We start from the raw sequence: 15,815 nt of genomic DNA, 5'->3' as shown, positions 1-15,815 counted from the left end.
GCTGCTCCCCCACATGTGCTCTTTCTCCTTCTCTCACTCTCTCTCCCACTCTTTGTCAAATAAATAAAATCTTTAAAAAAAAATAAGTAGGGTTTTACATATAGGAGGAACATAGTCATATTTGTTTTAAAATGATTATTCTGGCTACAGTGTGGAAGGACAAAGGAAGCAAGAAAAGAGATGGGGCAACTAGTTAGAAACAGTGTAGGGAGGATGATGGCATGGACTTGTTTGGTGCTAGGGGAAAGGGACAGATAGAGGAAGAAAATCATCAGACTGTACTAGGGCAGAGGGAGGACACATGAAACTCAGCTTTCTGGTGTGAGCTGCTGTTTGGATAGTGGTTACATCCATGAGATAAGGACCATGTTTGTAGGGAGAATATCGTGTAATCAATTTTGGCCATGTTAGGTTTGTGGTATATATGTAAGACACTGTCATAGAGATATTGAGTAGGCAATTGGATATTTGGAAATGGAACTTAAATTTAGGTGTGGCCAGGTCTAGGTTAAAAAAAGAGTTTTAGATGAACTCTTCCAAATACATAACCTATCATGGTATAGTGAAAGTATGGAATCAAGAGGTAGTAAGTGCCAAGTGCCTTATGAGAAATCTTGACAGACACAAATAGATCCTCTGGCACATGTTGTCTCCACAAAGTGATGGTTCTTTTACAACAAGTTGATTTTAGGAACTGAGATAACATTTCTGGATTTTGACAAAAGAATGTTTTGCTCTGTTTTTGTTGATCTAGATTGATCGTACTAAAAAACCAGCAGTCAGATTGCCTGAAGATCATAGAGTAAAATCTGAAAATAAAGATCATGAGCAACAGTCTCCTCAGGATGGGAAAGTTGTTCCTGATCGTTCCACAAAGCCAGTATTTCCCCCTCCAACTGCCATGTTAACAGATGAAGAAAAAGCTCGTATTCATGCAGAAACTGCTCTTCTAATGGAGAAAAACAGACAAGAAAAAGAACTCCGAGAAAGGCAGCAAGAAGAACAAAAAGAGAAACTGAGGAGAGAAGAACAAGAACAAAAAGCCAGAAAGAAACAAGAAGCTGAAGAAAATGAAATCACAGAAAAGCAACAGAAAGCAAAAGAAGAAATGGAAAAGAGAGAAAGTGAGGCCAAGAAAGAAGATAAAGAAACTTCAGCAAAGAGGGGCAGAGAAGTAACAGGAGTAAAAAGACAAAGTAAAAGTGAACATGAAACTACCGATGCCAAGAAGTCTGCAGAAGATAGGGGCAAACGGTGTCCCACCCCAGAACTGCAACAAAAGGCAGTGGGAGATGTGCCCCATGCTTCGGTGGCAGGAGATTCAAATTCAGGCAAGGTAAGCAGAAACAAACAGTACAGACTGCCAAGTAAGTGAAATAAATCGTTAGATAAAAAGATGACACCAAGGGCATTCCATAAATAGGGCGGACCTTTTAAGTGATTTTCTAGTGGGTGATAGATGTGTACTGATCCATCTACATTGGTATTTCACCCACTCTCCTTTGATTGACTAGGAATGGGATTGCTTTTATGTCTGTGAGATGCATTTATTTTTTTTTAGCAATTGAGATAACTTGCTACATTCTTCATTTTTATGGAATTTTTTATCTAGAAAATTTTTATCTAGAAAAAAAGTTTTTATCTAGAAAAATGTGAAATATAACCTCCCTCTCAGTGTGAAGGAGTTAGGTGTCAAATGTGTATATGATAGAGCTTGTATCTGCTTAGAATATGTCCAAAATGAGTGACATCTAAATGCCTTAACATTTCTCTTTGTGTATAGTGATTTTTTGTGGTCATGTCTATGGCATTTTGTTTGTTGCTTCATCTAGTCAATAATACTGGCAATAATCCCATTAGTGTTGCCTTTTTCTGTCCTTGGCTATTCCCCAAGATTGACTCCCATAATTTGGGGGAACATTTTTCATTGTTATTCTTCTTTAACCTAATGATATCATATGTGCTTTTTATTTTTTTTTCCTGTATTATACAATTAACGGTGCTTTTCCCTTTTGAACAACAAATAAGTTTTTATAATAGCAGTAACAGTTATAGCTCTTTTTATATACACATAAATGGAAATACATTTTTGGTAGTGTAAAAATGACTTCAGATAGAAGGCAAAATACTGTCTTTATAGAATGTCAATCTTTATAACTTCTGAAACAGCAGTTCAGGCACAGACCAGAATTAAGAATTCATATTAATGGCGCACTTATCCAGGGACACTTACCTAGTAACCTTAACTATCAAAAATAAAGCTCTCTGGGCACCTGAGTGGCATTGTGCACATCATGATCTCAGGGTCGTCAGATCGGGTCCCACGTTAGGCTCTGTGCTGGGCATGGAGCCTACATAAGATTCTCTCACTCCCTCTCCCTCAGCCCTTCGCCGACCCCACTCACATCATGCATGCTCACTCTCAAAAAAAAAAAAAAATGTGTGTGTGTCAGTATCATACAGAAGCCTTCTAAACACCTAAAGTTAGAGAAATGAAGCCCATGTACTAAAATGCTATCTCACTTAATTCATGGGAGACTCAGAATTGTTGAGCTATTACAGTTTAAATATTCATTGAATAGCTATTATACACCAAGTATTTTTCCTACATTATCTTATCCTTCTAATGATAAGTCCATGAGGTATTCAGTTTGGAAATAAAATTGAAGCTTGGAGGTTAAGTATTCTGCGTAGGAGCCCATGTGCAATAAGATTCCAAAGCCACTTCTCTGTCTTGCTTCACTTAGATGCAGACAGTCCTTACAACTTAAAGCATTCATGTTTCTGGGTCCTTTTAGTGTAGGTGCCACACTTGATCTTAGCCAAAAGGCCGAGAAGCGATATAGGTGCCAAATACAAATCTAAATAGCTCTACAAATCTAACCTTGAGATAATCACATTAGTCTTTGATGTTTCCTATAATATATAACACATTGAAAAAAGTTATTATATACATATATATTACATATTGTATGCTCTTTTAAAAGTAAGCAAAATATGTAATTTATTCTGGAATAAATTTTATTAAAATTGTCACAAATACTTAGAAGTGTTATTTTACTGCAGTTATTTTTTTAAATAAACTGTAAAGTTCAAGTGAATTTTTAAAGGAACCTATGATAGATTCCAAGAGGAATGTATTTTGTGCTTTTGAACATTGTTCTGTATGAATATCCCATAATCTATTCATTCTCTTCAATATGTTCATTTTGGGAGAACATGACCACTTTGAAAGCAACCAAATCATGTGAGATTAAAATAAAAGGACAGTGTTCAAGGGGCACCTGGGTGGCTCAGTCGGTTGGGCGTCTGCCTTCAGCTTGGGTCATGATCCCGGAGTCCTGGGATCGAGTCCTACGTCAGGCTCTCTGCTTGGCGGGGAGCCTGCTTCCTCCTCTCTCTCTGCCTGCCTCTCTGCCTACTTGTGATCTCTGTCAAATAAATAAAATCTTTAAAAAAAAAAAAAAAAGGACAGTGTTCAAAGGAGGTCATGGTGAATATACACCGATGACAAGCAACACACTTGGCCATGTATCATGAATCAGTGCTTCCCTATCCACTGCGACTTGCACACTTCCCTCTCCCACCGCATTGATTCATCAGTTTATTTTCTCCTTTGTCTTTAGTGTTGAGAAATCCCACATGGGGTCTATCACCTTTAATTAAAAATATCTACTTTGACAATAAAACTAAATAAACTTTTCAGAGATCTCATTTTTTTTCTCCTATTATGTTTTCACGCTGATGGATTTACTTGTATTAGCTAGTGATTGACAGGCAAGTCTATCATGGAGGATAGTTTGAGTTTTCTTTCACTTCTGAAATTTTAATAATTTTACAGCCTGCTAAGATTAAAGGACAACCAGAAAGTGGAATTCTGAAAACTGGAACTTTTAGAGAGAATACAGAAGACACTGAAAGAAATAAAGTAAGTGGTAGTTTGTTGAGTTGGGGGAACCTATGGATTATAACCATGTGGTTGTCTTTACCATGTTGTCATCCTCCATCTTAAGGTCTGCTTTCTAAGGAAAAGCAGATTTATCTTCCATAACTGTTTTTGTTTTTTTACATGATTGAGCCATTTATATGCTAAGAGGAGTAGATGTTTATCTTCCTGTTTAAAGTACAATAGTATATTCTACTCATTTTATGAAATTAGAAAATACCTAGACCTTACTATGTGATCTACCAATTCTACTTCTAGGTATATACCCAAAAGAATTGAAAGCAGGGTCTGGAAGAAATATTTACACACCTGTGTTCATAGAAGTATTATTCACAATAGCCTGATAGCCAAAAGATGGAAGCATCCCAAATATCCATCCACAGATGAATATATAAATAAATGTGGTATTTACATACAGTGGTGTATTACTCAGCCTTTTATAAATGAAGGAAATTCTGACACATGCTACAACATAGATGAATCTTCAGGACATTTTGCAAGTGAAATTAGCCAGTCACAAATAGACAAATACTGTATGATTCCATTTATATACGGTGGTTCCCAGGTAGATGAAGGAAGTGCAGAGTTGTTTAATTGGGTGCATAGTTTACATTTTGCAAGATGAAGAGAGTTCTTGAAATTGGTTGCACAGCACTGCAAATGATGCTTAATGCCACTAACCTATACACTTAAAAATGGTTAAGATGACAAATTTTGTTCTATGTGTACTTCATCACAATTTTAAAAATATTTAGGTCTTATATATTTTTTGCCTTTGTTTTTATTTGAGTTTTATTGAGGTGTAACTTGCATACCATAAAACCCACCCATTTTTAGTTTACAGTTCAGTGATTGCAGTTTAAATTACAAAACAAGTATTAACCCGGGTTTAGAACATTTTAAATTCCTTTTGTCCTAAAGCCACAGACAACCATGATCTACTCTGTCTCCATAGCTAGGTCACTTCTGGGCATATCATTTAAATTTGTGTGTGTGTGTGTGTGTGTGTGTGTGGTCTTTTGCATTTGTCTTTAGCTAGTATAATTTTTTGAGATTCATCCAGTTATAATGTGTATCAGTTTATTCCTTTGTATTTGCTGAATAGTATTCCCTTATGTGGATATACCACATTTATTCCTTCACCAGTTAATGGATATTTGGATTGCTTCTGCTGCTTTTGGGCTTTTATAAATAATGCTGCTGGGAACATTTGCATACAAATCTTTGTGTGGATATATGTTTTCATTTCTTTTGGGTTGATAGCTAGCAGTGAAATTGTCTTTGTGGTTTTTTTTTTTTAAGGAAACTTTAAAAACCACCATCATTCTGGGCTTGTGCATACACACATTTCTCTTCCTTTTGCAAGCCATATTTGGAATTGAAACCACAATTAGTTTGTTCTTCATTTTTAAACTTGATTCAAAAATATTAAGGACGGGTGCCTGGGTGGCTCAGTGGGTTAAAGCCTCTGCCTTCGGCTCAGGTCATGATCCCAGGGTCTGGGGATCAGGCCCCACGTTGGGCTCTCTGCTCAGCGGGGAGCCTGCTTCCCCTCTTTCTCTCTGCCTGCTTCTCTCCCTACTTGTGATCTCTATCTAGTAAATAAATAAAATCTTTAAAAAAATAAAAATTTTAAAAAATAAAAAATATTAAGGGCAGCCAACACAAGGCTTTTTGATTTTTTGGACAGGTAGCTTAAGTTTGTATATGGCACAATTTAATTCTTTTTAAATTATTATTATTTTTTTTTTTAAACTAGGCTCGAGAGCCTTTGACAAGAGCACGAAGTGAAGAAATGGGAAGGATCGTACCAGGACTGCCTTCAGGCTGGGCCAAGGTAAAACTCAAAATTAGTACATAAATAAATAACATGGTCATGTGTTCTTATTTAAAAAGCTTTTTTTTTTGGTTTATTCTACATCCTCTCTAATGCAGAGTCAGTTCTGTTTCTTCATGATGGAAGATATAGCTCATTTCCCTAATTACAGCATGTTTAGATTTCTCAGTATATCCAATCTGAGCTGCTGGCTACAATATATGAGAGCATATCTGGCATTTGTCATTTAGAAACAGTTTATTTAATACCTAAAGTTCTTTGGAAGTTTTATTATAGAAGTAATTACTACCATCTTATCAAATTATTTTAATCAAAAGTAAATTTAGCAGTGGAATACTTTTGAGTAACTTTTTTTGTTTGTAATGGTCATTGTTCTTTGACGTGTTTTTTGTTTTTGTCTCTTTTCCATTTAAGTTTCTTGACCCAATCACTGGAACTTTTCGTTATTATCATTCACCCACCAACACTGTTCATATGTATCCGCCGGAAATGGCTCCTTCATCTGCACCTCCTTCCACCCCTCCAACTCATAAAGCCAAGCCACAGATTCCTGCTGAGCGGGATAGGGAACCGTCCAAACTGAAGCGCTCCTACTCCTCCCCAGATATAACCCAGGCCATTCAAGAGGAAGAGAAGAGGAAGCCAACAGTAACTCCAGCAGTTAATCGGGAAAACAAGTAAGTTTATCCTAACTCTTAGAACTAGAATAATCTGCTATATTGAAAGCTTTTTCTCTAAACATACCAGTTTATTAATAGCAGGGAGTCAAATTTCTGAGGATGGCTATAGCGGCCATTGTTACTTAGCACAGAGGGAAAAAATGAGAGGATTACATTCCTTGGTTTTTATCTCAAATGCTAACCTAAATATATCAGGGAAGATTATCATATTAAGTATTATTGTGGATATAAAAGAACATACATTATTATATTTTAAGGCAGCATGGTATAGACTACCTAGAAGTTTTTCATAAATCTCCCGGTCCCTAAATTCCTCTAAAGAGGAATTGTTGAGTTTGTCTTGTTGCAGCTCTCAAATTCCAAACTTTTTTTTTTAACTTCACCTGTACTGTGGAAGCAAACTTAAATAGTATTAGAATAACAGGTATTGTGTGTGTCAGCTCCTCATCCTTACTCTGTTCCCTTTTTCTTCATTGCATTTCTGCTATTCGCAAGTAGTGATTGATCAGTAGGTTCAATTAATTTTCCCAAACCAATATCTCGTTTAGATGTATTCCTGGTGTGCTCTCTCCAATGCTCCTGGCTTATGATTTGATAGGATTATGAGAAGATAAATGTCAAATCTGCCTATCACTTCTAATGCTAACTTTAGGGGAAAGGGATAAATGGAAGTTTATATTAGGACTCACTATTAAAACTGGTAAGAGGGGTGCCTGGGTAGCTCAGTCATTAAGCATTTGCCTTCATTGTCCCAGGGTCTGGGATGGAGCCCTACACGTCTTTGGGCTCCTTGCTCAGCGGGAAGCCTGCTTTCCTTCTGCCACTCCCCCTGCTTGTGTTACCTCTCTCACTGTCTCTGTCAAATAAATAAGTAAAATCTTAAAAAAAAAAAAAAAAAGGTAAGATTTAATTCTTTATTGAATCATTCTTTTTTTTATTTTTTAAAGATTTTTATTTATTTGTATGACAGAGATCACAAGTAGGCAGAGAACCAGGCAGAGAGAGAGGAGGAAGCAGGCTCCCTGTTGAGCAGAGAGCCCGATGGATGCGGGGCTCCATCCCAGGACTCTGGGACCATGACCTGAGCCGAAGACAGAGGCTTTAACCCACTGAATCATCAGGCACTCCTGAATCATCATTCTTATTAAAGTTTAACTTGAAGATTTTAAGTTTTTGAAAACAGTCACACATGCAGTATTTTTATATGTGTGCAACAGAGGAGTACGTGAATGCATACCTGAGCATTTATGTAAAGCATGAAGCTTAAGCATAAAACACATGTAAAGAAAAGCCGATTGAAACATGGTTTAATCTGTTCTTAATATTTCTTTCAGGATTGAAAGTACGCTTAGAATCAATAATAAATAAGATTTTTCTTAATGCTATAGCAGTTCTAGAAGCTCTGCATATAAGTCCAATACAACACATAACAAAAGTCTTAAAGACATTCTCTAGTCCAGTGCTGTTCAGTGTGGTAGTGGTTATTTAGAATTATAACAGGTATAACTGAGGAGCTGAATTTTTAATTTCACTTTAAATTTAAATAGCTCCCTGTGGCCAGTGGCTACCACATTGTCAGCACACGTTTATGTTTCAGGTAATGGTACCCAAATAATCCCTGCCTCTTTTGATATCTATTCCACAGTAATAAACTTTTTAGTTTTTGTTTGGCATTCTGGTTGAGCTCAACATTCGGTAATGCTAAACTTCCTAGGATTATTTAAAGGAATTCGAAAGAGCTTTCTCTACCAGAAGACGCTACCTGTTCATGAGAAGCCAGGGAATCTGTCTCAGGGTGTAAGAACCATAGACGCAAGTAAGAGGTTAAAGGTACTTGTTTCTTGGGAGGGTCAGTGTTAACTAGATAATAAATGTGTTGTAAAGCCTAGTACCTTATGACTTGTTGGCTACCATTTGTAGTATGAACCTTAATTTTAGATGCGGTGCATTTTAAGACATGGTGTACATTTTTTCCTCAGGCCAACATGCTATCCTAAAGCTGAGATCACAAGGCTTTCTGCTTCTCAGATTCGGAACCTCAATCCTGTTTTTGGAGGATCTGGACCAGCTCTCACTGGACTTCGTAATTTAGGAAATACTTGTTATATGAACTCGATACTGCAGTGCCTATGTAATGCTCCACATTTGGCTGATTATTTCAACCGAAACTGTTACCAGGATGATATTAACAGGTAAAGAAATTTCCTACTTGTTGCAATGTAGTACTAAAAGGGTGATCTAAGTAACACTTCCTTACTAACCAGCTTCAGAGAAGTCAAATTAGGAAAGGGGAAAAAACATCTTTATTCTTAAGAAAAATGTGAGAAAAGCCACCTCTGATTGGTAAAGGACAGACAGGAGAGGAGCAGTGCATGAAGGCAGAACCTCCATCATAAACTGGAGTCTTTTGAGGAGGAGGAAGAGATAGGGCAGGGTTCACAGCCCAAAAGAAGTTGTGGCAGGGTATAATCAAAGTAAGATTCAGATGAGTATTTGGTAAGAAACCTGTGAATAAATAAATAGTGTTAGGTTATAGTATGTGAAGAATTTAATATTGATCCCAGGAACCCACTGTACCTTAACTTTAAAAAAAAAAAAAACAAAAACACCTTTTTTTTTAACTTTATTTGCAAAGGTCAAATTTGTTGGGGCATAAAGGTGAAGTGGCTGAAGAATTTGGCATAATTATGAAAGCCCTGTGGACCGGACAGTACAGGTATATCAGTCCAAAAGACTTTAAAATCACCATTGGGAAGATCAATGACCAGTTTGCAGGATATAGCCAGCAAGATTCACAAGAACTGCTTCTGTTCCTAATGGATGGTCTCCATGAAGATCTAAATAAAGTAAGAAATCTGATTTTTCTAAGTTGTAAACACTCTTTAGGGTTGCTCAACACTAATTTTTATAGCAATTCAAAATTGTTGTTGGGAATTGTCCAGTGCTAGTTTATTCAAATCTAGTGACTTTGTACTAAGGCAGGGAACTGTAAAACAAATATATCTGATAGTTCTAATATTTTAAAAGAAATATATAATTTATATTTGCTTATTAAAATGGTAGGCTGTATCGTGAGAAATTAAAAAAATTTAAAAAGAGATAACTGTGACCATTTGTATGTGAAAGTAAATCATAAACACAAATTTTATAAAAGATTAGCTGTAGACCACCTGAATGTCTTATTGTATTTTTCTATATTTTTTGTATTTTTTTATCCTTTTTTTTTTTTTTAAGATTTTATTTTATTTATTTGACAGACAGAGATCACAAGCAGACAGAGAGGCAGGCAGGGAGAGAGGAGGAGGCAGGCTCCCCGCTGAGCAGAGAGCCCAATGCGGGGCTCGATCCCAGGACTCTGAGATCATGACCTGAGCCGAAGGCAGTGGCTTAACCCACTGAGCCACCCAGGCGCCCCTTTATCCTTCTTTCTTAAAATAAGAATTACCTCATATAACCAGAGGACTCACATGAAAAGTTACTGAGGCATATATCTCTCAAATACCATTGGGATCACTATTACCACTGAACATATATATATACACACATATCTATATAGATATATACCCCAATACATGTACATGTAAATATGTATTTTGTGTACATGTATATATGAATATATATAAAGTGTGTGTGTATTCATCCATGAGCTTAGGACAACAAAAATTCTATCTAGGATATCATCTCTTCAAAAGTAAAATTTTCAACATAAAAAAATAAAATACATTTTTATTTAAATTTTTTATTTTAATTCCAGTTAGTTAATATTAGTTTCAGGTATACCATATAGTGATTCAGCACCTCCATACATGACCCAGTGCTCATCATGACAAGTGTACTCTTTAATCCCCATCCCTTAATAAAATACATTTTCTTAATTTGTTCTATAAAATAAGTCCTGCGCGGCGCCTGAATGGCTTAGCTGGTTAAGCGTTCGACTCTTGGTTTTGACTCAGGTCATGATTTCATGGTTGTGGGATCGAGCCCCACATTGGGCTCTGTGCTCAGTGCAGAGTCTGCTTCAGATTCTCTCTCCCTCTCTTTCACACACACTCAAATAAGTATGTAAAATATTTGCTGATACAGTAGGGTTGCAGGGAGGGTTTTTAGCTAGAATTTTTTGTAGTACTTAATGAGATTAGAACTTCTTCATGAAAGGAGGCAGAAATATTTAAATCTGCAAAGTATATGCCATATAGTCTTTCAATTTTGTATTTAAATGTTGACTTTGAGATAGTAATATAAATTTTAATATTAACCCTTATTTCCAGGCTGATAATCGGAAGAGACATAAAGAAGAAAATAATGATCATCTTGATGACTTTAAAGCTGCAGAGCATGCTTGGCAGAAACACAAGCAGCTCAATGAATCTATCATTGTCGCACTTTTTCAGGGCCAGTTTAAATCCACGGTACAGTGCCTCACCTGTCACAAAAAGTCTAGGACATTTGAGGCCTTCATGTATTTGTCTCTACCCTTAGCTTCTACAAGTAAATGTACATTACAGGTAAGCTTGAGGGAAAATGATTGTTGAATAAATGCTGTTTATATGCATACAAACATATACTTTATTCAGCAATTTCTGCTCTTTACTCTTTACATAAACGTTTTATAGGTAAAACTCACATAAATTTTAATTATGTCTGATTAAAAAAATTTAAAAGATTTTTTTTTAAAGTTCTCCTTTTTAAAAGGTATTTTCCTATTAAATATTCTTTTAGAATTGATGGTTTTTAAACTTTACACTTTGAAGAAGTTTGAAAATTGTATATTGATTCTAATTTAGGTTCACTTTTATAAGAATTTGTTCTACCTGGGGATCAAATAAATAGCTCTTTTCCCCACACTAGCGGAATTTAGCTAGCTTGTTGATAAGTTTGTGTTTGCTTTCTCGAGAATGTCCTTTCTTCCAGCCAGACTTCCTGAGGCATCAGGTAGAGGGCAGACACGCAGGACTGCTTCCCTTACCACAGGCAGCACTCACCACGCACTGCACTCTCCCTACTGTAGGCTCTTCCCTCGGGGTTCCCCACTAGGTCCAAACCTTTATGAGGGGACTGTTTTCTTTGTTCACTCTTGGATCTGTCCTGCCCGCAGAGTAATTTCTTGACTAGATGCCGAGTGATACTGTGAAGAAATTAATTAATGAGTAACTACTACTTGTTTTTGCCTCCAGGATTGCCTTAGATTATTTTCCAAAGAAGAGAAGCTCACAGATAACAATCGGTTTTATTGCAGTCATTGCAGAACTCGACGGGATTCTTTAAAAAAGATAGAAATCTGGAAACTGCCACCTGTGCTTTTAGTGCATCTGAAACGGTAAAGGAAACAAATTTTTCTATAATATTAGATGAAGGAATTCTAAATCCTTCGAGTAATTTTGTTGTACTGCCTGCTAAGGATGCATTACAAAGGAAAATTATCTCGTTAGGGAAATAAGGCAGAAATGAGGAGACTCTTGTTCCTTACCTTAGTGTTTACAATAACAGCACAAAATGTTAACATGACTCTTTCATGTAATTTCAGTTTTTTTAATTTCAATTTTTAATAAATGAAATTACTGCATTTCAAATGTAGAATTTTACATTATAAAACATCAAATGAAAATAGCCAATAAAATTTATCAAACACTAAACTAAAAAAGATTTAATCATGTGCTGAAAATGAAATACAGACTCTTTCAAAGATTTATTTTAGAGCAAGCATGCACCTGCAGAGGGAAGGTCTTGAGAAGTTTGAGAGTCTCAGACTCCCCCATCAGCATGGAGCCCAAGGTGGGGCTCAACCTCATGACCCTGAGTTGAAATGAAGAGTCAGGCGCTTAACCTAGGTGCCCCTGAAATACAGGATGTTTTTAAAATGTAGTCTTAAAGATGTTAAAGATGCCATTGTTGGGTGCAGACCTTTTTGTCCAGATTTTTCCAGCCTGTGAGAAAAACCTAATAGAAGGATGAAGAGTGTAGAGTTGTAAAACATGTCTCAGTCTTTTGGATTTTTTTTTGTCTTTAATATATAGTCTATCCATGGAGTGAGAACTATGAGTCATTATTTTTAAAAACTGTTAAGTTTCATCTTTTTATTGAGAGCTGTAATTTTTGTTTCAAAGAAAGCATTTCTATTATTATTTGTTTCATTTTGTATTACTGAAGATTCTTTGGCAGATATGATCATTTCAGCATTGATGTGTTCAAATTCCTCATGTAAATTTTCTAACAAAAGCTTACATCAGTTTTTCTCTTGAGGATTGTAGAGGTATAGAGAAACATTATTTAAAATTTTTAATGACGCATATTCTTTGCAGAATATCTAAAAATATAAATGGTTCAGAATTCAGTTTGAAAATTAACTCAAGGGGCGCCTGGGTGGCTCAGTGGGTTAAGCCACTGCCTTCGGCTCAGGTCATGATCTCAGGGTCCTGGGATCGAGCCCCACATCGGGCTCTCTGCTCAGCAGGGAGCCTGCTTCCTCCTCTCTCTCTGCCTGCCTCTCTGCCTACTTGTGATCTCTGTCTGTCAAATAAATAAATAAAATCTTTAAAAAAAATTAACTCAATATTAATATTGTAATAATATATATTATTATATGTAATATTATAACATACCAGTATTTTGGCGTTTTGAGTAAGTCAGGACAGTGGAATGGCATTACAGTTTTCCCCTGCTATGCAGAAAGCGTATTCCTGTGAAATCTTTCGTAAGCCAAAATGGCAAAAAGCAAAGAAGCGGTTACTATTAATTTATATGGAAACTCTTTGAACATTTCCAGACCCCCAAAATAACCTTCTCTTGGGCTTTTTGTAGGACATATCTTGCAAACAGATGTACAGAGTAAGTCAAGATGCCAACAGTTCAGAGCTGCGGCATCTTGATGCCGAATATTCCAGGCAGGAGCTTGGTGGTGCCACTCCCGCTGCTTGGCAGGGTGTCTCCTGCCCCCACCAGCGTATTGCAAAACACAGGCTGCTGAGCTTTTCCCCTTTTTTCTTAAAGGCAGAAAGCCTCTTTAGATTTCTTTTGGTTTGTAAAAACAGGTACTAATCCAATTGTTTTGTAAAACAAAGCAGTGTCACACCAACTTTTGAGAAGCAGGGAGTCCTGTGTAGTCTGCGGGCTTGCAGTTTCCAGCTCCAGTGTCCCCAGTAGTACCATCTTAAATGTAGAGTTGCTCTCCTCAGTCTTTCTTTTTTACTTGTGTAGTGACTAGCATTATAAACATGGGACATCATAGTATGTTGCCTTTGTAGACCCAAAGGCTTAGGGATCAAGGGACCAAGGTAGGAGTAGGACTCTGTCTTTACTCCCCTTAGCTATTTGACTTAGGGCAAGTCATTTCATATCTGTATGCCTCAGTTTTCTCGTTTGTAAAGTAGAAATGAAGCCACACGTCTTTACAGGTCCTTCCACTACTGAAATTCCGAGTGTGTTTGAAATGGTTTATGGTCCTAGCTAAAAATCTAGAATGTTAAAGAATGAATTAAGAGTCCTTCTGAGATTTTTGGTCTGTTGGTATAATTGCTGTCATGTTTTGCTCTGCAGTTTTTCCTATGATGGCAGGTGGAAACAAAAATTACAGACCTCTGTGGACTTCCCACTAGAAAATCTTGACTTGTCACAGTATGTTATTGGTCCAAAGAACAATTTGAAGAAATATAATTTGTTTTCTGTCTCAGTAAGTATCTTGTCGAACTTAATATTTTCATATTTTGCTTACAAAGAAGAGGTTCAAGTGGTTCCTTACTTCCTAGGAAAAGAACGAAGCTTTTTTTAAGAACAAAGCTTTAAATTGAAATTATCAACATATTCTGAATAATTCAAACTGATTTTCAACCTCTTTTGGCACAGAATCACTACGGTGGGCTGGATGGAGGCCACTATACCGCCTATTGTAAAAATGCAGCAAGACAGCGGTGGTTTAAATTCGATGATCACGAAGTTTCCGATATCTCGGTTTCTTCTGTGAAGTCTTCGGCAGCTTATATCCTCTTTTATACTTCATTGGGACCACGAGCAACTGACGTAGCCACATAAAGAGAAGTAGGTTTAAGCTAGATGTCTTTTAAGAAGCTGCGCAACACCACTCTTGATATACTTACAAAGATACTGGATAGCTGTAGCTGGTCCTGTAGAGGAATTCTAGGACAGTGAGGGCGGTGTTACTATCACCATATATTTTAGGTCAGTGCTATTATCGAAAAACTGACTAATAATATTTAACAAGTATCGCAGTAAGCACTCCTTACAGGTACCATTTATTTCAAAACCTTTATAGTTTGCTCCAAAGTTAAAGTACTTAACTAGCTAAGCATTATTATTCTATAGCATTCTATTCTAAAAACCATTATATCTTTATTTTCCTTTTCACTGTTATGGCCTTTTCACATTTCTAAATCCCAGCTTGATCTATGAATACTCTAGAATGATGTAAAGCAGATAGGAATGTATGTGTATATATTTATTGCACACTTGCACATCAAATCAATGTACATAATATAATATGTGGTCTTTTTGTGAAGCCTAGAACTCAGAGGATTGTTTGTTTTTCTTTTGGCCTATTCTGAGTAACTGCAGTGCTTTCTTAGGGAAATGACAGGGCAAAGCTATTTTTTTGTTGGCTTTGGGCTGTATTTGTGCACTAAATCTTTATTCTAAAAAAAATAAATGGAAACTTTTCTTTAATTTTTTAAAATGAGAATTTTCATTTACAGCTACATTAAAATCTTAATGAGAAAAATAATTTAAAACCCTGTAAGTGTTCTGTCTTTAATTTTATATTAGCAAACCATTTTAGACACACACACACACACACACACACACACACACACACACTTTATCCTACTGTATTGACTGAATGTTTAGTTCACCTATACTGTTGCATTAGGACCGGACTTTACTCTGCCTTCAATTTGATCCAAAACTGCATATAGCACTTGGGATTCTCAGGGTTGAAAGTCAGAGTTAAAATAGAAAGTCAGGAGTCAGCATGACTGCAAAGTGAACTACATTAAGAACCACATCTTTACAAAATGATGTATTCAAAGAGATAGAATTTATGATTTACCTCAGGGACGCAGTTGCTATAGATGAAATAAAAACTCTCCGTATAAAAATAAGATTGTAAAAGGTGCTTCTGAAAGATGTCCCTACTGGTGGACTGTCTGGGAAAGGATGAAGGGATGGGTTTTGAATTGTGAGGCTGGCAGCCTTTCAAGAGACTGATTAGAGTTCTTGACTAAGTGGTCTGATTAATTTCTTAAGGTCACAGAGCCACTTGAACAAAACTTACTTTGGTTTAGCTCCATGAAGTCTCTTTAGAAAATAATTTGTTGGATATATATAATTGAGATACTCTAGGATA

General features: G+C 36.3%; 2 protein-coding genes across 5 annotated transcripts in view; one reads left to right on the top strand and one right to left on the bottom strand.

The window, feature by feature from the left end:
- The window catches only part of USP8 (ubiquitin specific peptidase 8), a 71,506-nt gene extending 56,370 nt beyond the window's left edge, over positions 1-15,136 (top strand). The window contains exons 11-20 of one of the 3 annotated variants that reach the window (XM_032856503.1): positions 755-1,336; positions 3,842-3,928; positions 5,706-5,783; positions 6,198-6,460; positions 8,443-8,655; positions 9,099-9,309; positions 10,732-10,968; positions 11,638-11,780; positions 13,997-14,129; positions 14,303-15,136. In XM_032856503.1, the coding sequence (XP_032712394.1) occupies positions 755-1,336; positions 3,842-3,928; positions 5,706-5,783; positions 6,198-6,460; positions 8,443-8,655; positions 9,099-9,309; positions 10,732-10,968; positions 11,638-11,780; positions 13,997-14,129; positions 14,303-14,488 (2,133 nt within the window). In that variant the 3' untranslated portion in view covers positions 14,489-15,136. The remainder of the gene's footprint in view (positions 1-754; positions 1,337-3,841; positions 3,929-5,705; positions 5,784-6,197; positions 6,461-8,442; positions 8,656-9,098; positions 9,310-10,731; positions 10,969-11,637; positions 11,781-13,996; positions 14,130-14,302) is intronic. The other 2 variants (XM_032856505.1, XM_032856504.1) reach the window with 2 other exon arrangements.
- Positions 9,214-15,815, bottom strand: part of USP50 (ubiquitin specific peptidase 50) — a 41,518-nt gene continuing 34,916 nt past the window's right edge. For both annotated transcript variants that reach the window (XM_032856506.1, XM_032856508.1), the window contains exon 8: positions 9,214-9,300. The gene's annotated coding sequence lies outside the window, so the exon portion shown is untranslated. The remainder of the gene's footprint in view (positions 9,301-15,815) is intronic.

Source organism: Lontra canadensis, unplaced genomic scaffold, assembly GCF_010015895.1.
Source record: "Lontra canadensis isolate GAN:19392208 unplaced genomic scaffold, GSC_riverotter_1.0 scaffold12, whole genome shotgun sequence".
Lineage (NCBI taxonomy): Eukaryota > Metazoa > Chordata > Mammalia > Carnivora > Mustelidae > Lontra > Lontra canadensis.
Note: the sequence above shows the minus strand (reverse complement) of the source record. Positions and strands in the feature narration are given on the sequence as shown.